The sequence below is a fragment of the Osmerus eperlanus genome, chromosome 16 (assembly GCF_963692335.1).
Source record: "Osmerus eperlanus chromosome 16, fOsmEpe2.1, whole genome shotgun sequence".
In the NCBI taxonomy this organism is placed as follows: domain Eukaryota; kingdom Metazoa; phylum Chordata; class Actinopteri; order Osmeriformes; family Osmeridae; genus Osmerus; species Osmerus eperlanus.
The window spans coordinates 6370376-6388901 of NC_085033.1; the positions used below are offsets into that span (position 1 = coordinate 6370376).

The following is an 18526-nucleotide window of genomic DNA, read 5'->3' on the forward strand; positions in this document are numbered from 1 at the left end:
ACAGGCAGGCAACGTCACTATTGGTAGCACCGCGGTACAGCGCTTTGCCGGGCGGGATTTCCGCAATATCAAGTATGGCGAAGACATACGATTATTTGTTTAAATTACTCTTAATTGGGGATTCCGGTGTCGGAAAAACCTGTGTTTTGTTCAGATTCTCAGAAGATGCATTCAACTCAACATTCATCTCGACGATAGGTATGACTTTATTGTGGTTTTCTAGCCATCCATGTGTTTTCACAACGTTGAAGGTCTGTTGAGGCTAGGCTAGTTAGCAGCTAACGTCAGCTAGCTTAGCCTAACGTTTTACTTAGCCGACGATGATTAGCTTATGCTATATGAGTTGACAATATGTAACATTATAGCAAACAATAACAGCAATTTGTATATCTACAAACGTAGATGGTAGCTAGCCTGCAGGATACTATATCATATGCATGACCAAACGGATTTACAGACACTATTCAAACTATTAAATTCTTAATAATAAGAACATCTAGGCTAGCTGGCTAGCGCCACACTACTCTAGCTTGTTATTGTACTAGCTAGCTAGCTAAAATGGCCAGGCAGTTTCTGTCAAACATGAGAAGGCTATTTCCTGTATTACTGAGGATGTGTTACAAGCTAACTGGCTACGTAGTTAGCTAACTATCTATTTCGATTGGTCTTAGCTAGACTAACTCCAATTGGCTAGATACAGTAAAATAATAAAGTTGTGGTGTACAGTAGGCTAAGAAGGACTTAACATTAATACTGGCCGTGCTACTTTAACGAGCTAGCTAGTTCTCTTCCTGACTTAGCAGTCTAGCGTGCTAGCATTGCTATTTAGCTTGCTTGTTCTTATCTTCAATACGATGATCCAGGTAAGTACCCAGTGAACTAACCTGACTTGACTATCTTATTGGTAAACTCACATGCAAATTCACTTTCTATGTACGACAGGAATTGATTTCAAGATTAGGACGATAGAACTAGACGGGAAGAAGATAAAGTTGCAGATATGGTAAGTTGATCTCTCCTCTGCCTGTTGTCTACACAACACTGTACTGTTTGGTCCAACATTCATTCTGTCCTCATAAGTTGTGTAAAGTGAGCAATCTGAGTGTGCACGTCCTGAACGTCAACAACTATCAGCTGTGAAAAGTGAACCTCCTGTTCACTTTTCTTGTGTCTTGCAGGGACACAGCCGGCCAGGAACGTTTCCGAACAATCACAACAGCTTACTACAGGGGAGCAATGGTAGGTGAATGTAACTGTAGTCGTCTTGTACACTGGAATCCAATTGGAAAGGTTAAACCTTATTAATTACTACACAGTGATGAAGGCTTTGGAGAGGTCAGCCATGTAATGGTATTTACAAATGGGGGGGTTTATAAATAATGTAAATATTGTATTAATTTAGAAGACGCTTTTACCCAAAGTCGTGTACAGTACTGGGGGGTAATTTGAATCTGCTACTTCTTGATCTGCAATCAAATGCTCTAACCACTGAGCTATACTCTCCCTCCCTGGTCACTCAGTGACCCTGTGACTTTTTCAGACTCAAGGCCATCTGAGTCTGTAATAATGTATTAATATACTTTACAGGGTATTATGCTAGTCTATGACATCACAAATGAGAAGTCCTTTGACAACATCAAGAATTGGATAAGGAACATAGAGGAGGTAAGTTTCCTACTGTGTGCAGCACAGACGTGTCATGAGACTGTCAACCAACCAAGAGCCTGTAGCTAACATGTAGGCTTTCTACTATTTATCTTCTAGCATGCATCAGCAGATGTGGAGAAGATGGTCCTTGGGAACAAATGTGACATCAATGACAAGCGGCAAGTGTCCAAAGATAGGGGAGAGAAGGTGAGGCCTGCATTGTAGGACTAAAATTATATATATATCATTTTTCTTCCCTTCATTTATGTCAACTACACAGCAGAAATGGCTTGAAATTGTGAATTTAAACATTGTGTTTTCGCTTCCTCAGCTGGCACTAGAGTTTGGCATCAAATTCATGGAGACTAGTGCAAAGGCCAATATCAACGTGGAAAATGTGAGTAAGGCAAAATGCAACACTGAGTTTCTAGGTACTACCAAATAATGACACATGGTTAACGTAGCTTCCTTTGTTTGTTTGTAGTCTTTCCTGACACTCGCCCGAGACATCAAATCAAAAATGGACACAAAATTGGTAAGTTTACGCCTCATCATATTTGAGTGTATTAATTAAACCTTTGAAGCTGCCTGTCACAGGGCCAAACAGACGAGAGAATCAAAAGTTCTTCAACCAGTGGAGTTTCTTGTGTGAGTGTCTGGACTGTGTGTATGGCCAGACTAGCTCTCATGTTGTTAGTGACTCGTGGCCCTATGTCTGTTTCTGTGTCCCAGGAGGGCAACAGTCCACAGGGCAGCAGTCATGGAGTGAAGATCTCAGAGCCCCAGAAGAAGACCAGCTTCTTCCGCTGTGCCCTACTGTGAGCAGGAGCCCAAGGCCTTAGCTCTAGTTACCTATAATGTCCCCCAGGAGGCTGTCTGTGAACCATCTCCCCCTCTCTCATCTCCTCACCAAGGATCACCCTCCAGGGCTGGTCATCTGGACTGTGCTTGCCATGCTTGCACTCTCCTTTCGCCCCCTTTTTTCTTTCTGCCTCCCCCGCCTATCCTCCCAGTCCTCCAAGTCCATCAAGCAACAAACTCCAGGACAGGGGAACGATCAACATGTTTTTTGTGAAGCACATTTTTTTCCCGCTTACAAAAGACGGTTTGGGTCCAGTACAGTTATTCAGTATCACCCAGAAGGTAGGCTCTTCCTTCCATCTCTAGTCTCCATTAAGCATCATGTACTTTTATTTTTTACTCACTGAATCTGGTTGCACAGCTGCCAAAGGTGGAGCCCAATATTGAAGGTGTAATCATGAATAACCTATTATGATTAATATTGAGAATACAGTGTGATACAAAGCAGTTTCTATTCGCCTTGTTCTTGAATACACCGCAATAAACTAGAGACCGATTAGCTTTTAGTAGGCGCTGAATCAGAGTTGTAAAATGTATGGAGATAGCCCAGAGTACACGTCAACACAACAATCCATCAAAATAATTTGATTATGCCGTAATATATTTGAATTGTTTTTGGTTTATGCTTTTGTCATTCCGTTTTGCTTACATCATGTCCATAGACAATCCTTGGGATTGAATGCGTAGACATTTCAGTAGTGGCATTGTCTATCCTTTGACATTGTGCCTACTGTATGCTCTCTACAAGTATTGTGTGGTCTGTGGACTAGTCGCCCCTGTCATGGCATTGGAGACTAGTCCTCTTTCAAGGTCAGACCTGAAACCTGCAAGCTGGGGGATTTTTATAGCTCCAATACGTGGTGTTTTGCTTTGGGCATTCTATAGTTCAAGAAGTGACCCAGAGTATTCAGCTGGAAAAGAAAGGTGACACGTTGTGTTTGCCATGGTTTCAGACTCATCCATGGCATATGTGTTTATCTGCTCTGATTCAAGGCCTGGCTATATGACGTTTCTGGTTGCAGCTATAAGAAGTGTATGCTGTCAGCACCTAAGTTGTAGTGTGAACAAGCTCCCCTTCTACTCATGCAATCCCTTGCACTTTACCAGTTATCTGTGTTTTGTGTGTAGTCTGTGCCAAGTGATAGATTGCAATATGAACATATTACACTTGAGTATGCTATAACATTTACAATACATTGGATCATCGTAAATCAACATATATTTAACATAACGTGGATAAAGTTCTTTTCAACCCCACATCTCTTTTCCAACGACCTTCCTTCTACCTTGCTCCACCCTCATGGAACCAGCAAGGGGAGTTGTCTTCCAAGTTACTGTGGTAGACGTTCAAAAGTACTTATTTATGTGTTTGAGGCTTTTGTGTTTCCTCTCTGCGCTACTGCCCTGCCAAATTGTAGTATATTCTTGATGTGACCATTTCTTGGCTTATGAAGCCACTCAATACTTTTGTGTGATCATGGTCAGTCATTTTGTGGTCAGTCCCCTGTATGACAGCTAGGTGGCGCACCTGACTGCTGAAGAACTTTGTTCCGACACCAAGCAAATGTTACCTGTGTACTCAAACCTTACACTGAAAAAGCAGTGCGTGTTTTTCCTTTATTCCCACAAGTTGCAAGCAGAAGAGAGTGGATATGTATCGTGTAGACATTTGAACTGAACTTGCATTCTGTATGAATACAGCAGCTGGCCCGACCTACTCTCCTTTATTCTGTCATTTCTACTTTTTTTCCCATTTGTTTTTGAAAATGAATTTTATTTTACAACATGCAGAACAGAGGGGATCCTCTTTGCGAGCCTGCACCATTCAATAGCTGTCAGAACCTCATGAGTACTGCGCCATGACCATTTGTCTTAATGACCAATACTCAATCTCTTCCATTTTGAGCTATGCATTGTGAAATCTGGACCTCTGCGTTTTGTTGTGTGATTGTATTGTTATTTGGAATTGTTTTGTGTGTGTGTGTAGGACAACATGCCATTTGTATCATCGTCTCGTGTCATATCAATGGTGTTTTAGTAGGATGAGTGTCCCTATTTGGCTTCTTTGCATTGAGCTAAGAACTTGATATCCCACCCGGCATTTGTGGAATTTGGTGTTTTCAACGGTTAGCCAAGTCTCTGTGTTACTGCAGACTGCTGTGGAGCTAGGCACAAGAATGACAGCTTTAAGTATAAGGAACAGACATGGATGGGAGTTGTATGAAACTTTTCAAACAAAAACGTTTGAAACTTAATCATTCCCCATAATTTCTTTGTTTTGTTATCAAGAATTTCTTTTTTTTATGATTATTATTTTTCTTGTCAGTCAATGCAAATTAATTACCACAAATTAATTATGTTGTGTTTTGTGTGAGGTGCACAGGGAGAAAAAATTAAATAAAATATTCAAGGAAAACAATCTGTTGTAAATATCAGTTTAAAAGAGATGTACTGTACTTTCTAAAAATCATATGGGAAAATGATCTACAGTTTGTAGATGTCTGTACTTTTGATTTAATAAAACGAGATTCTTTTAACAATCTGAACCTGTGCCTGTCCTACCTTCAGCGTGATTGATAATGAGCTGTCTATGGTCAAACTCATCAGTTGGCCTGGGCGTGGCTGACTGCTTTCACTACACGTTCTTTTCCATTCCTTGCCCTTTGAGAACACTGTCAGATTCTTATAAGATAGTGTAACTGAGCCCCACAGACCAGAATGCGTGCACACTCTTGATAGTTACAGCGAATGAGCCTTCTCCTGAAGTAAAGCCAGAACTCTGTCCATGTAATTGATCAGTTGCTAAGTCTGTATCAGCTCAACATAGAAATGTGACAATGGATCTATCAAAACTATGACAAATATCACACGTAAGAATGTCAACATACTACTAGCTATGGTAAAGAACACCATTCTAAAGGAAAATGTGACACGTCCAAAAACTCCCAGGTCCATAACCTGATCTTTTGGTAGAAACAGGTGCTCTGCTGATGCAGATGGATTGGAAAATCGTCCCCATTTGTTGGTCTGAAGTCATTGAAAATGCTTCTCAGTATCTTTGGTCGCACTGGAAGTGAGCTGTTCTAGCATCGCCGCAGCAGCTTTTCATATCCTTATATGGAAGGTACTGAAGATAGGAAAGGGATGTATACACTGTTAACATACTTCTTTAGGAACTCAAAATGAACAAGCCTGCTAAGTTCATTGCCTACTACAACCACACACTCCGACCATGCACATCAAAGCAAGATTCCCATTGTTGGATAAATCACACTCTCATCGACTTCCCTCTGTGAAATCCCTCATGCGTGTCACACTTACACTTTTGCTTTTAAAAGCATACCTGAGAAAGTCTGGAGCTCGAACGATCATGTGCTGGAAATCCTCAAGGGACAGACGGCCGTCGTTGTCCAGGTCCGTCTCGTTGATGACCTTGTCGCAGACCATCCTCACCTCGTCCTCGGTCAGCTCGTTACGTGTCAGTTTGTTCAGCGTCTTCTCCAGGTCTGATTTGCAGATGAAGTCATCATTGTTGAAGTCTCAGGAGAGAGAAAGAACAACGAGTAGGATATTTTTTTACAGTTAAACATTGTGTTTGTTTTAACCAATGAGCATTTTATGGAGATGTGTTTCAATGGCATGCTCAATTAAGAATTCATTTCCATAGAAATACAGTCACTCAGGACAGTAAGTAATTGACCTTCTGATGATTAGTTGTGTTAGGGCACAGTTGCGTGTAAAAAACCCCAACTGAAACTGTCCTTTTTTATTTGTTTTGAATAGGCTGTTAATAATGGATGAAACTCAAGTTGACCCATGACCATGGCTAAGTGATGGGGAACATCTTCATCTGTCAGCCTCACCTAATTAGGAGTCCTAACCTCCCCCCCCCCTCCCAGGACCAACCTGGGTTTTCACAGTCTGGCTCCCTCCATAATGGTCTTATCAATTATTCACAACTCTGATCCGTGCTCCCCTCGTAGTTAATGTTCTGTGGTCTCCTCTCATGCTATAGACGCATAGGCTACTGATGTTGGTGGCAATGGAAACTCCTCAAGTAGTCTCCCTCTCGTTCTTTGTCTCTCTCTCTCTCTACAGTTAAAGATACAGAAAGAGGTGTGACAAGGTGCACAAAAAGCAAATATTTGGCCCTTGTTTAAGTTTGTGCTAGATGGGAGTTAATGTAGGAGATGGGAGCTTGGCATTTGATTCCCTGTTGATGTCAAATCTGTATGCTGTTATGCTTTTCAATCAGTCTGGGTTGCAACAAGATGTGTTTTAGGTGCTTACCATAGATTCTGAATGCATAGTAGGCCTTCAGATCTCGTGGAGCCATCTCGCTCAGCACAGAGAACATGTCTAGGAAGTCATCTAGTGTCATGTTTCCCTCTCCATCTTCAGAGAAAACCTCAGCGATTCTCTGACGGAAAGGGTTGTCCTGAGGAACAGGAAATCACTATCATAAATCATTTCTTCTTATTTCTGACAGCAAACTCTCCTCAAAAAGTCCTTCTTTTTTCAACCCTTTCATGATGGACCTCAGCAACTGAACTGGATGTTTACATTTGGTTTACGTTGTTTTCATTGTGTCTAAAGAGGCACATAATTGACCTGTTTGGTACCAAGTGTGCCCCTAAGGGACACATGGGCTTTCTCCAAGTTTAAAAGAGTCAGATAACTCGTAGCCGTTCAAAGACTGTCAATTAGTTGAGCATTAATTATGGATAGACGACACAGGGGAAGCGGGTCTGCAGTGTGTGTGTGTGTGTGTGTGTGTTTGTTTGTGTGTGTGTGTGTGTGTTTGTGCTAGGGTAGAGATACCTTCAGTTCTGGCATACTGCCAATCAGCTCATAGGGTAGCTTCACATCTGGGTTATTGGTGTAGTCAAGAGGAACAAGTTGTGGTGCCAAATCCCGATAGCGGTAGAACAGCCTGGGGGGGAAAAGTTGAAATTGTTTAAATATGATGCTGGGTTACAACATTGCCAAATTGTGTTTTCAATCATGGTCAAATGATGTCAGGTTTCTTTTTATGTATAGGAATGGTATATTTCAGAGGGATCTGGAAAAGAGTCAAGTATCTGATCAGGGCAGATGAAACATTTATTTTTATTCAGTATGTTTTGCGATTTTTCGTTTCACACAGTCTATTTGGTGTCCTGTTACTACACGTTAATGCATGACTTATGAATGAATGACTTTCACCGTACTTGCAGATTCAGTGACATAGGATGACAAAATACTGGCACATGAGCTTTGAGTAACAAGTGATTGAGTGTCATATTTACAACTTACCTAAAGAGACACAAATAACACACTCAATTTGGTTGACTAATAGTTACTTATACCTGGAATCAATGATGGTATGCACTATAAAGGCATTGTCAGTCGTTTGTGCATTCCAAAGACTTAAATGGAAAGTAGTTTAATTTTTCGGGTTAAAGGTAACTAGATTCAGTTGAATTGAAATACAATTAAAGTATTTAATGTGACTCAGTATGAGTTTTTTTTATTTGATTCATTTAATCATTGTTCATTTAGGCAACCAAAAGAATTTGGAACAATACATTTTTTGAATTGTCTTGAATATTGACTGTTTAGATGTTTTGTCACAGTATTTCATAGTCATCACCAGTTGTGTCATAGTAGGAAACATGAAAATGTGTCACATTATCAATATATGTTGATGAATTTGATAAACAAATCTCATTCTACAACCACCCCTTTTGAGAAGGGTTAGTTAGTAGTTCATTTTCAGGGTATTCACATGCACATTGCCCAGAGAGTTCCTTCCAATCTATGAATGTCCTACCAAATAATAATATATTTCACATAATATGCATCGTGGGGTCATGAAAACATTTAAAAAGTATTTAAAGAACAGTTTGAGACGAGCAGCTTCTGACCTTAGAATCTCCTTCCTGGTGAAGAATGTGCAGTCCTAAAAGAAACATTCATTCATTCAAGCCACTGATTAAAATCATACAAATAAAAGTTTTTTAAAGATGACAAGTATGTTTACCAAATGAGTAATATGTTATTTTTTTAATCTGTATTCAAAATATTGTATTCCATATTCACATCAACATGCATATATAGCATTATACAGTTTCTAGGTAGCTGAATTACATTACATTTATTCATTTAGCAGACGCTTTTTCAGATGAATTAAGTGAAGGAGTCTGGATACAAATCATAGGTCAGATTGTCAGACACAAATCAAGCTAAAAATGCCTTTATATTATGTACATAATTTGCAATAAATTGCCAAACTTTTCGGGTATGATTTCTATTTAGTACAATATGTGTTAGAACCAAAAAATAATTAAATAGTGTAAAGGCCTTGTCTAAAAATAGCCTTTTTAGGTTTTCAAAACCTATGACAAAATTCAATTATTACTGATACACTTAAACATGTTGCAGAAGAAGTCATCCCAATTTAACTTATGCTACTTAGGGGACATTATTGTTTACTTCAAAACATTTCAAATTTTTATTGTTCTTAAAGTAAGAACATTTTCCCAGTTACGTTAACACTATAAGGAATGTATTAAAAATACTGCACATACAGTATATAGTTGTCCACAGTTGGTTGATGCACTATAAATATAGTTGAAATGTGTCTGTGTAATGGTTAACTACAGGTTTTAATGCAAATGTCATGGGTCAAAGACAAGACTAGTCTATTTTTACTTTTAATAAATGTGTATAATTTTAACTATTTGATTAGCATTATAATGTGATAACTTACTCAAAAATCAGTGTGACTTATAACAAATGCCCCTGCCCTGAGCAAAGCCATGATTGCCAAATAAAAAATCATAGCTGACCCTCACCATATTATGTGTAATTGTGCAATTTTTATAATTTCTTGTTGAACACACAAAACAATAACAACATTTTTTCCAGGTGTGAAAATCACACAATCACTTCAAAGTGATTTGACTATTGAAACCAATGTATATGTACATGTATCTTCATAATAAACTGTTCATGAGATGTTTATTGGAAAACTTAATAAGAGGAGCACTGGCCGGAGGGGATATTTTCACAAGCAGAGAGAATGAAACCTAAACGAATGATAACAAATGCTACCAGGCCAGCTTTAGTATGCTTGGTTTGAATACTGACACTAACTTGTAATATTTGACAACACACTTTTCCCCTGCTATGTCTACTGTCTATTTCCTCCTCAAACAAAGGTACAAAAGAAGTGTGACAAGTGTGTCAAGACCTCTGTCATGTATGCACCTGACCCCCCCTCGCCCATTTTACTGCCCACATGAAAGGAACATCGGGGTGAAGTTACCAAAGTCATTTTACTCCATCAGCAAGTCGGCACATTTTACTCCTTTGAAGACGACAAGCTACCACAAAAAGTGATTGTGAAAAGAAGGGACAAACACACACCAACCTGATAGGCGTCAAGCTGCTGTGCTGTAAAGATGGTCTGCTTGTTCCCCATTGCTGAGCGCGCGCACACATACATACACACACACTTGCACAACCCCCGGGACGAAGGTCCATTGCAATTCAAGTATGAAATGAACTCTGAGGGCCTGCTGCTGGGGATGTGTCAGATATGAAATACTGGAACAAAAGAGGGGCAAGGCAATAGAGGGGATCAGGTGTCGGCTACCACAGGGCCCTTTGGTTCCCCATTATAATAGCAGCATTTCATCGTTTTCCCTGATCTGAATAGAAGCCCCTTTGACAATGACTAAGGGCTGTCGGCCAGCATCGTGCCCAGTTCTATCAACCCCTGAGAGCTACTCTATGGGCAACGCCTCACTCCCAGCTCAGGTTACCACCGCTGTAGAGATGGGGTTTTCAGGAGACAAAAACACAGTACACAGTAAAACTTGATTTCTATTTGCCTTTCAGTGTTGATACTAGCTTTTAATTAATAAAAATACACATTTTCATTAGAATTTTCCTTAATTCCATAACCTAATGTGCATCGAATGCATTTATATAAATTTACTTTCCAGTTTAAAGCACCAAGATTGGTGAACATGGGTGAACTCCTTGGGCACGGTCAGTCTCACGTCTAATATGAGACTGGGCATTCATCCATTTCTCACTGTACCTCAGAACTTTGAGATCAGGTTGTGTTCAAAACACAGGTTCATGACCTGTTCTTGGCACTCTTATATAGACACCATCTGTTAAAGAGGTCACAGGTTCATACTTAATTCTTCTCTCTCATGGCCAATATTAATCCCCTAATTCCTTTCTTACCTATTTATCTTATGTTGTATTGGGTTAATGGTTAATATCTGTAACATAATATTGTCTGAATACATTGTCTTCTGTTTTGTTTACATTAGCATCACCACAAAAACACTAAGCTGTAAAACTGAGAATTTTTTAGAGTGGCATATACTATCTATCTATCCAGTATGACACATGTAGGAAGGTGATAAGGCCATTCTAGTTCTCAGTAAGACAACTATACTGCATTTGATAAGGACTACGCCCAAACAGCACATACAAGAGAGTGCCCAAAACATCACAGAGATTGTTGACAGCATAAAAGTCATACATTCAGACCGTAAAGTGAGTAACGACAGAAAAACAAAAGGAACTTTTCCCAAGTACGAAGAGGTATGCAAATCTACTCCTTATTCTCTCCTTTGATATTGTCATTGTAAAACACTCATAGATGTTCTTCTTTCCCAGTGTGCTTTTTGACAAAAACTTGGTAAGCTGAAGCTGTTGCTGAACATATCAAACATATCTAAATAACCATTACTAATACATAACTAATACGCTCATTGTCCTCTGGATATACCATGACAGAGATGCCTCCCAGTTCTAATGGCAGTTCTGTGAAGAGAAAGTTCCAGGAGCCCCAGACCACTGGGCAGACACAAGGACCCCTTGGACCTCAGGGCAGAAGCCTCCCCGTTCATGTAAAGACCTTCCTCAAGAACAACGCTTTCGTAGGGATCACTGTGACTGCAGTGGTTATAGGCAAGTGCAAGCCAATACGTTTAGCCAGGTTGTTTAGGGTTAGCTCCAAGTTTTTCCCCAGATATCTGTCTAGTTTTGTGGGGATCTACTGAGGGATAAACAGGCAATTATTTGACCGGTATGTGCAATTATCTAGTTTACGAGTTGAATGTGTTTGTTTTCCAGGAGTTGTGCTGGGTTTTGCTCTGCGCTCCAGTTTGACTTCCAGACAAATTCGATATTTCTCTTTTCCCGGGGAGATGCTCATGAGAATGCTGCAGATGCTTGTGATGCCCCTCCTCGTGTCCAGTCTGGTCACAGGTATGAATGTGCTTCTTAAATGGTCAGAAGGGTTGTCCTTTCTCACCATTGTCTTGCCCTGTGAACTGTATTGCTAAATTTGAATAACAGAGTGACAAAATACACAAAACATTTTCATAACATTCAAATAATAAAACTGCAATTAACAAACACTTGCAATTAATTCTTGTTAAACAGTATAACACCAATAGGGTTACTGTATTTGCAGTTTTTCAGTTTGCCTGGCTTGTTCTACATTAAATATGCATTCATATAAAGTTTGCAGTATCAAAGGTAATCAGGGATCCTAACCAGTGAGTTTTTCGAAACGTTACTTCTAACGTCTTTTGTACTTTTCTTTCAGGCATTTCTTCACTAGACAGTAAGGCTACTGGCAGAATGGGAGTGCAGGCTTTGCTTTACTACATGGTGACCACGATCATTGCTGTGTTCACTGGTATTGTTGTTGTTGTCCTCATACAGCCTGGAAAAGGCACCAAGGACACACCATCCCCCTTTAGTGGCCGCATTGAGGTGGTGCAGACTCTAGATGCATTCCTGGACCTGGTCAGGTGAGCAAAACGGAAAATATTTTCCCAGACGAGTGTTAAGTGACAATTTTGAGAGACTTTAACCATCACTTAAACCCTTGTGATTGGCCAACACGGTCAATTGTTACATATAAATGTTATTTTAAAACCTTAAAACCAGCTGACCATTACACATAAGTTAAGACGTCCATGTCTTAACAGTCAACTAAGAACAACCTTTTGGTCCTCTAGGAATATGTTCCCTTCAAACTTGGTGGAAGCCTGTTTCAAACAAGTAGGGTCCTACTCTGAAAATTATCTTATCAGTCTGTCCTACCTCAGTCAGTACATGGTTTAAGACCACCTTTGTCAACCAACAATAACATCTGATGATATGTAACACCAGTTTCCCTTTCTACATTTAGTATAAAACGGTCTATATCAAGAAGACGACAGCAAGTGTTGCAAATGTTCTTGAGGCAGATGGAACACTGAGGTCTGGCACGAGTGGCCACCCTATGGATGGCATGATGCCCAAGGATGGCTCTTCAAATGGGGTGAATGCTCTGGGTCTGGTGGTCTTCTCCATCAGTCTTGGTCTGGTCCTAGGCAGTATGAAAACACAAGGTCAGCCCTTGAGAGACTTCTTCAACTGCCTAAATGAAGTGATCCTCCGTCTGGTTGGCATTATCATCTGGTAAGATAACATAAAGCGCTTACAAAGGATATCCTTCACAAGTCCTCCAAAAGGATCCTCCTCACTCCTTAAAAATGATTTCTTTCATCTTTCTTAGGTATGCTCCAGTGGGAATCCTCTTCTTGATCGCCGGGAAGATCGTGGAAATGGGGGACATTGGGCAGATAGGTGGGCAGCTGGCCATGTACACTTTGTGTGTCATCTCAGGTCTTCTGGTCCACAGCCTGTTGGTGCTGCCTTTGCTATACTTCCTTGCCACACACAGGAACCCCTACCTGTTTATTGGGGGTCTTCTCCAGGCTCTCCTCACTGCCCTGGGGACCTCATCCAGGTACATGCTAGTCCATGCAGCGGCACACACTGTGCATTTGACTGGATGTGGTATAATTGTGGAACCCTCTTATTTAATTCATGCCAGTTGCCTCTTCCCCACAACCCCCTTTTTCATCATGGTCTCTCTCTCTCTCAGCTCTGCCACCCTCCCTATCACCTTCCGCTGCTTGGAGGAAAACAATGGCATGGACAAGCGTGTGACACGCTTCATGCTGCCCGTAGGTGCCACTATCAACATGGATGGCACAGCCCTCTATGAGGCTGTGGCGGCCATCTTCATAGCCCAGGTCAACCACATAGACCTGAACTTGGGCCAGATCATCACCATTAGGTTAGTAACGATAAGGGAGCGTCAGTCATTCCAAGATATTTTCTTCAAGATAGTTCCAGACTTTAAGAAGATTAAAGTGTGATCGTATTACAGTTATGACACACACACGAGTGGCGACATTGAGAAATGCGCAGACACCCATACAGGACTGTCCACCAAAGATGACTTCTACAAACACAATGAATACAATTCCTCACAACAGTATCACGGCAACCGCTGCCAGCATTGGGGCAGCAGGTATCCCCCAGGCTGGCCTGGTAACCATGATGATCGTGTTGACATCTGCTGGACTGCCTACTGAAGACATCACACTCATCGTAGCTGTAGATTGGTTCCTGTAAGTTTACTTTTAAACTTATTATATAGGAGGGGGGAGGATTGAGGGTGTGAATCAGCGAGTGTGCATAATTAAATGAGGAAGAAGGTGGCTTGGGAGGTGGGTTGTTCATCTGTGTGCCTTTGTCCTGCTCCAGAACCTGAACCCATCATCTGTGTTTACTCAGGGATCGTTTGAGGACCACCACCAACGTGCTGGGGGACTGTCTGGGAGTGGGCATCGTGGCGCACCTCTCCAGACACGAGCTGCAGAACACAACGTCCACAGAGGGGGACACAGTCGTAGAGGGGGGATCAGGAAACTCCCTCCACCCCAAACAGACTCACAATGACACATACATTCACCTAAACACTCACAACGGGAAGAGGGAGAGCTCTGTGTGACATGTGCATGTCTGTATGACATCTATTTTCACACATTTGATCTTTCTTTTTCTCTATGGCTCTCTGTCTCTCTCATCTTAAGCCTAGAGCCATCTACTGCTCAAAAACCATACAACAGATATGTACAGTCAGTGGTGAGTAGGAAGTAGTGGGGATCCTTTCAATTTACCAACAGCTCCATCCGTCCTGAGCAGACCTTACCTCATTTTATAGCAGGCAAACAGAACATATATCTAGGTCTAGGGTATATGGTATACCTGTGTATCACAGACTACGCCACTTGGTACAATGTTGTTTTCCTAACTGTTGATCCAATGGGATCCCAATGGGGATAAACGAATAAATGTGTGCATAGACAACTTCAGTCAGTGATAATTTTTTGACAATTTATTTAACTTTTTTAGTTTACAACCTGAAAACATATAATATTCACATTTACATCTGTCACAGGGTATCAAGTCATGCCCTTCCATATATTATAATTTATACCTATATACATATATTACAATACCAAAGGAGTTGACTGTCTGAGATCAACTTTAGCCTTGCTGGACTACAGATTGAATACTCAACACTCACCACAACAATCTTCAGAAGTTCTAAATGATTACTTTCTACATTATACTTTTCATTGAACACTCCAGACTTTTCCTTGAGCAGTCCAGCTCCTTTGGCAGGGATCTGTAGACACCCCACCCTCCACCCCCCACCCCCCACCGCCCAAACACCCACAGAGAGGCTGCCTCAGTGACACCCGCAGAGAGGCTGCCTCAGTGACAGCCGCAGAGAGGCTGCCTCAGTGACACCCGCAGAGAGGCTGCCTCAGTGACACCCGCAGAGAGGCTGCCTCAGTGACACCCACAGAGAGGCTGCCTCAGTGACAGCCACAGAGAGGCTGCCTCAGTGACAGCCACAGAGAGGCTGCCTCAGTGACACCCGCAGAGAGGCTGCCTCAGTGACAGCCACAGAGAGGCTGCCTCAGTGACACCCGCAGAGAGGCTGCCTCAGTGACAGCCACAGAGGCTGCCTCAGTGACACCCACAGAGAGGCTGCCTCAGTGACAGCCGCAGCTCCCTGCCACCATGTCGTCGTACTGCTTCAGCACCACGTTCTCCTCGTCGTCGAAGTAGAGCAGGTTGATGGAGAAGAGCTTGTCGGGTACGCAGCACGGCGTCTCGATGCCCTTGGTCAGCTTGAGGGCATTGATGATGGACTGGACGGTGGCGTGGTTGGTAGGCCTCATGTTCTGGCCCAGCGGGAAGGGGCAGGAGCCTTTGCAGTGGTAGGCGTTGTAACCCCGCGGAGACACGATCCAACCGGACCAGCCGATCTCCTCAAAGTCCACGTAGAGCGGCTGGCGCTGGCAGTAGGTTTTCTCGCCTTCGTCCTCGCCCCCGTAGTCCGAGGCGCGGGCGCTACGGCGGGCAGCTGCTGGCATGGGTAGATGTGGCAGGCTGGGGGGCGCGGGGCTATCATTGAGATCTGGTGGGCGAAAGAAAGATTTTAAGAAACCGCTCGTAAAAAACAACAAAAATGATCATTTCTATATTGGATTTCTAACATATTGGATCTTTAACATGTGATTCAATAGAAATACAATACAAATAGCAGAGGGAATCAGTCTTGGTGTCCTACTTTTTATGTGCTCGACTGAGGCTGAACGGCGGCCGTCGTCAGTGAAGAGGACCAGCATAGGCTGCTTGCTCTGGTGATGATTGCGACCCAAAGCAAAGCGAACAACCTTCGTGTCCATCTGGCTTCCTCCCAGAGTTTTCACCGTCACCATCAGCCCCAAGTTGCTACCTTCGTCCGTCATCCAAGAGCGTACCTTTATAGATGGGGTTTATGTTGGTTAAGGATGTATTCAGTGCTAATTCGCAGGGACATTGAGAGAGTACAGGATAAAACATTGAATGTAATAATGACTTACTGCTTGTGTAATAGTGAAGACCTCCCAGCCAGTGGAGTGTACAGGGATTAGTCGAGAGGATAGCAGCTTTTTTCCCTGAGTCATGTTCCTTTTGGTAGTATCAAGGACCTGATAAACACTGACCTGTTGGATTGGAATTAATTAAACATTGGGTCTGCTTTCTTTTCTCGAGTTACTGATTTTAGGTTAGACACTGAGTTCACTCAGAAAACAGCTTGCCACACAAACGTCACATTACCTGGCAGAAATGATATCTATTAAAATGCGATGAAGCCTGTGGTCGCAACTTGAATAGATGGAGTTCAGCAGTAAGAACTTTCTCACTTCTGGCAACCGTGGACAAATTAAAAAGGAATTCGACTTGTTCGCTGTGCACTGAAAAGAAAATTTGAAATATTAATGCAAAAGAAAACAAAAAAGGATGCATAACGGTTATCAAATATCAAAATGAAACAGGTGTCAGCGGCTTGATGAAATGCCGCAAATAAGATTTAAATAGCCTTACATTTGTCGAAGAAACTGCGAACTGTATTCCCCTCAAGAAGGTAGGGATCTTTAGTGACGCCGTCCACATCTGCAACAGTGTTATACAAGTCAAGCATGTACTGAGGGGGTTGTTTGTGACCTCGAGGAAGAGGTGGATCCTCCATTCCGAACACCTCAAGGAGCCGTTTAATGGCCGCAGACCGGACCTCTTTGGATTCGTTCTCTACAGCAAAAGGATTGTCAAAATATTCCAGTGAAGGCCTTGCAACAGCAAAGCCCATGATAGTGGAAACAAACGCCACAAAAGCAGCCATCATCTCAGAATTAATAATCATGGTTTCTGGTTCCTTGTGCACGAGTGTCCACACTCATTCAAACGGAAGTTCTCAGTTGGAGTGACTGGAGAGCTTTGGAAGCTCTAGGTTTTATATCAAATGCTCCTGTATTGTCCACATGTCCGCAAACCCTCGGTCAACAGCAATAAAGATGCTATTTAGTCGCAAATGTAAATCAACCATCAGCGAATGTAAAGGAAGGCTAATGGTTGTGTTAACAAGGTGTGAACCATATTGTGTATTTTCTTCAGGCCGTTACCCCGAACGTCTGACGAATAGGCTAAGAATCAAATAAACGAGTTATAGGGCCTATCTTCTAAAACGATTCTATAAATAGGCTACACAGATAACGATGGGATATTAAATTGGTTTTTGAATTGAATTTACAATGGCAGAAAACAAAATATTCCCCAAAAATATGAATTAAATCTAAATGGCTCACTTTGAGGAAGTTTCCTCGCCATAGGAGGTTAACGTCCTCAGAATGGATCCATTAATTTAGAATAATGGGGTTAATGTCTTACAGGAATACCAATTATCTTGATAAACACAGGGAGGAGGTATTCTATTTTGGAGTCTTGGCTCCACGTCGTTTCCATGCAAATCTGTCCCTGGTTAGGTCCTACAACCGGTTAATTCATAGATTTAGTTTTTTACAGTTATGAAACGTTTGTCTTTCTATACTTTTGACAACGGTTTTTGTAAATCTACATTTGAACTTAAATATAACCAAGAATATAAAACAATAATTTATGGGGACACAATAAGTTATAGTCCATATAGTCTGTCATGGTTCAGTATTCTATTTCATGTCTCATCACGCGATGAGGATCATTACGCGCAGCTTTCAGGCAGGCCTGCTGACACAGTTGGAAGGAATTAAAACTGTCCAAAGTTAAAGAATTAATGTGGCCATCGCCACATTGATGGTAGGCGGCATTCTTGAAAGTGTTTGTTAAACATGCCAACATCCAACATCAAAAACGTTCATTTTACGACGGAACACTTTACTTCTAAGTTATAAATCACCATCAAAGATGCTGTATCACACGTAGGGCCTATAGCCCACACTAAAAGCCAAATTGTTGTTTCACAAGTAGACATGAACACGAGGGACAATTAACGAACAGTACACGTGTGAGCCATCTAAAACAGCAGGTAGGCCTAAATATCCCCTTGGCCACATCCACCAACGTTTTTTTAATATACATTTACTTGGTTAAAGGTAAGGTCATGTCTCTATTTTTCCCATGTTTTCTTTCATCCCTTACCAAGAAACCCATCTTAAACAGTTTTAGTAGACTACAATGTATCAAAAAGTATTCAGTACAATTGTAACATAGTTTGCCCCTTCTTGGTAGCTGACACATTTGTGATAAGACCTGATATGTAAGTGCACAA

At 41.6% G+C, this 18526-nt stretch overlaps 4 protein-coding genes across 10 annotated transcripts; 2 read left to right on the forward strand and 2 right to left on the reverse strand.

Annotated features, from left to right (window-relative positions):
- The first annotated feature begins 11 nt into the window (after positions 1-11).
- Positions 12-5054, forward strand: LOC134036907 (ras-related protein Rab-8A-like). The gene is made up of 8 exons (XM_062482077.1): positions 12-198; positions 943-1003; positions 1179-1239; positions 1588-1665; positions 1765-1854; positions 1979-2044; positions 2132-2182; positions 2380-5054. Exons 1-8 carry the CDS (start codon positions 75-77, stop codon positions 2467-2469), a joined length of 621 nt encoding a protein of 206 aa, XP_062338061.1. The 5' UTR covers positions 12-74; the 3' UTR covers positions 2470-5054.
- Positions 5055-5613: 559 nt separating this feature from the next.
- LOC134036644 (calcium and integrin-binding family member 3-like) lies at positions 5614-9973 on the reverse strand. 2 transcript variants are annotated; one of them, XM_062481655.1, is made up of 6 exons: positions 9923-9973; positions 8415-8449; positions 7330-7441; positions 6799-6946; positions 5852-6047; positions 5614-5635 (listed from the first exon to the last, which is right to left on the reverse strand). In XM_062481655.1, the coding sequence occupies exons 1-6, from the start codon at positions 9971-9973 to the stop codon at positions 5614-5616; spliced, it is 564 nt and encodes a 187-aa protein (XP_062337639.1). The 2 variants fall into 2 exon arrangements, with proteins under 2 accessions (XP_062337639.1, XP_062337640.1); XM_062481656.1 differs by lacking the exons at positions 7330-7441; positions 8415-8449.
- Positions 9974-10981: 1008 nt separating this feature from the next.
- Positions 10982-14738, forward strand: LOC134036789 (excitatory amino acid transporter 1-like). 6 transcript variants are annotated; one of them, XM_062481881.1, is made up of 10 exons: positions 11000-11115; positions 11191-11212; positions 11311-11484; positions 11650-11784; positions 12128-12335; positions 12546-12588; positions 12719-12990; positions 13088-13654; positions 13857-13991; positions 14158-14738. In XM_062481881.1, exons 3-10 carry the CDS (start codon positions 11313-11315, stop codon positions 14372-14374), a joined length of 1749 nt encoding a protein of 582 aa, XP_062337865.1. In that variant the 5' UTR covers positions 11000-11115; positions 11191-11212; positions 11311-11312; the 3' UTR covers positions 14375-14738. The 6 variants fall into 6 exon arrangements, with proteins under 6 accessions (XP_062337864.1, XP_062337865.1, XP_062337866.1 ...); XM_062481880.1 differs by lacking the exon at positions 11191-11212 and having other exon boundaries at positions 10982-11115; XM_062481882.1 differs by having other exon boundaries at positions 11008-11484; positions 13088-13321; positions 13460-13654.
- Positions 14739-15368: 630 nt separating this feature from the next.
- admp (anti-dorsalizing morphogenic protein) lies at positions 15369-17358 on the reverse strand. Its single transcript, XM_062481657.1, has 5 exons — positions 16810-17358; positions 16543-16679; positions 16305-16427; positions 16010-16202; positions 15369-15856 (listed from the first exon to the last, which is right to left on the reverse strand). Exons 1-5 carry the CDS (start codon positions 17123-17125, stop codon positions 15429-15431), a joined length of 1197 nt encoding a protein of 398 aa, XP_062337641.1. The 5' UTR covers positions 17126-17358; the 3' UTR covers positions 15369-15428.
- Between the last annotated feature and the right edge of the window lie 1168 nt (positions 17359-18526).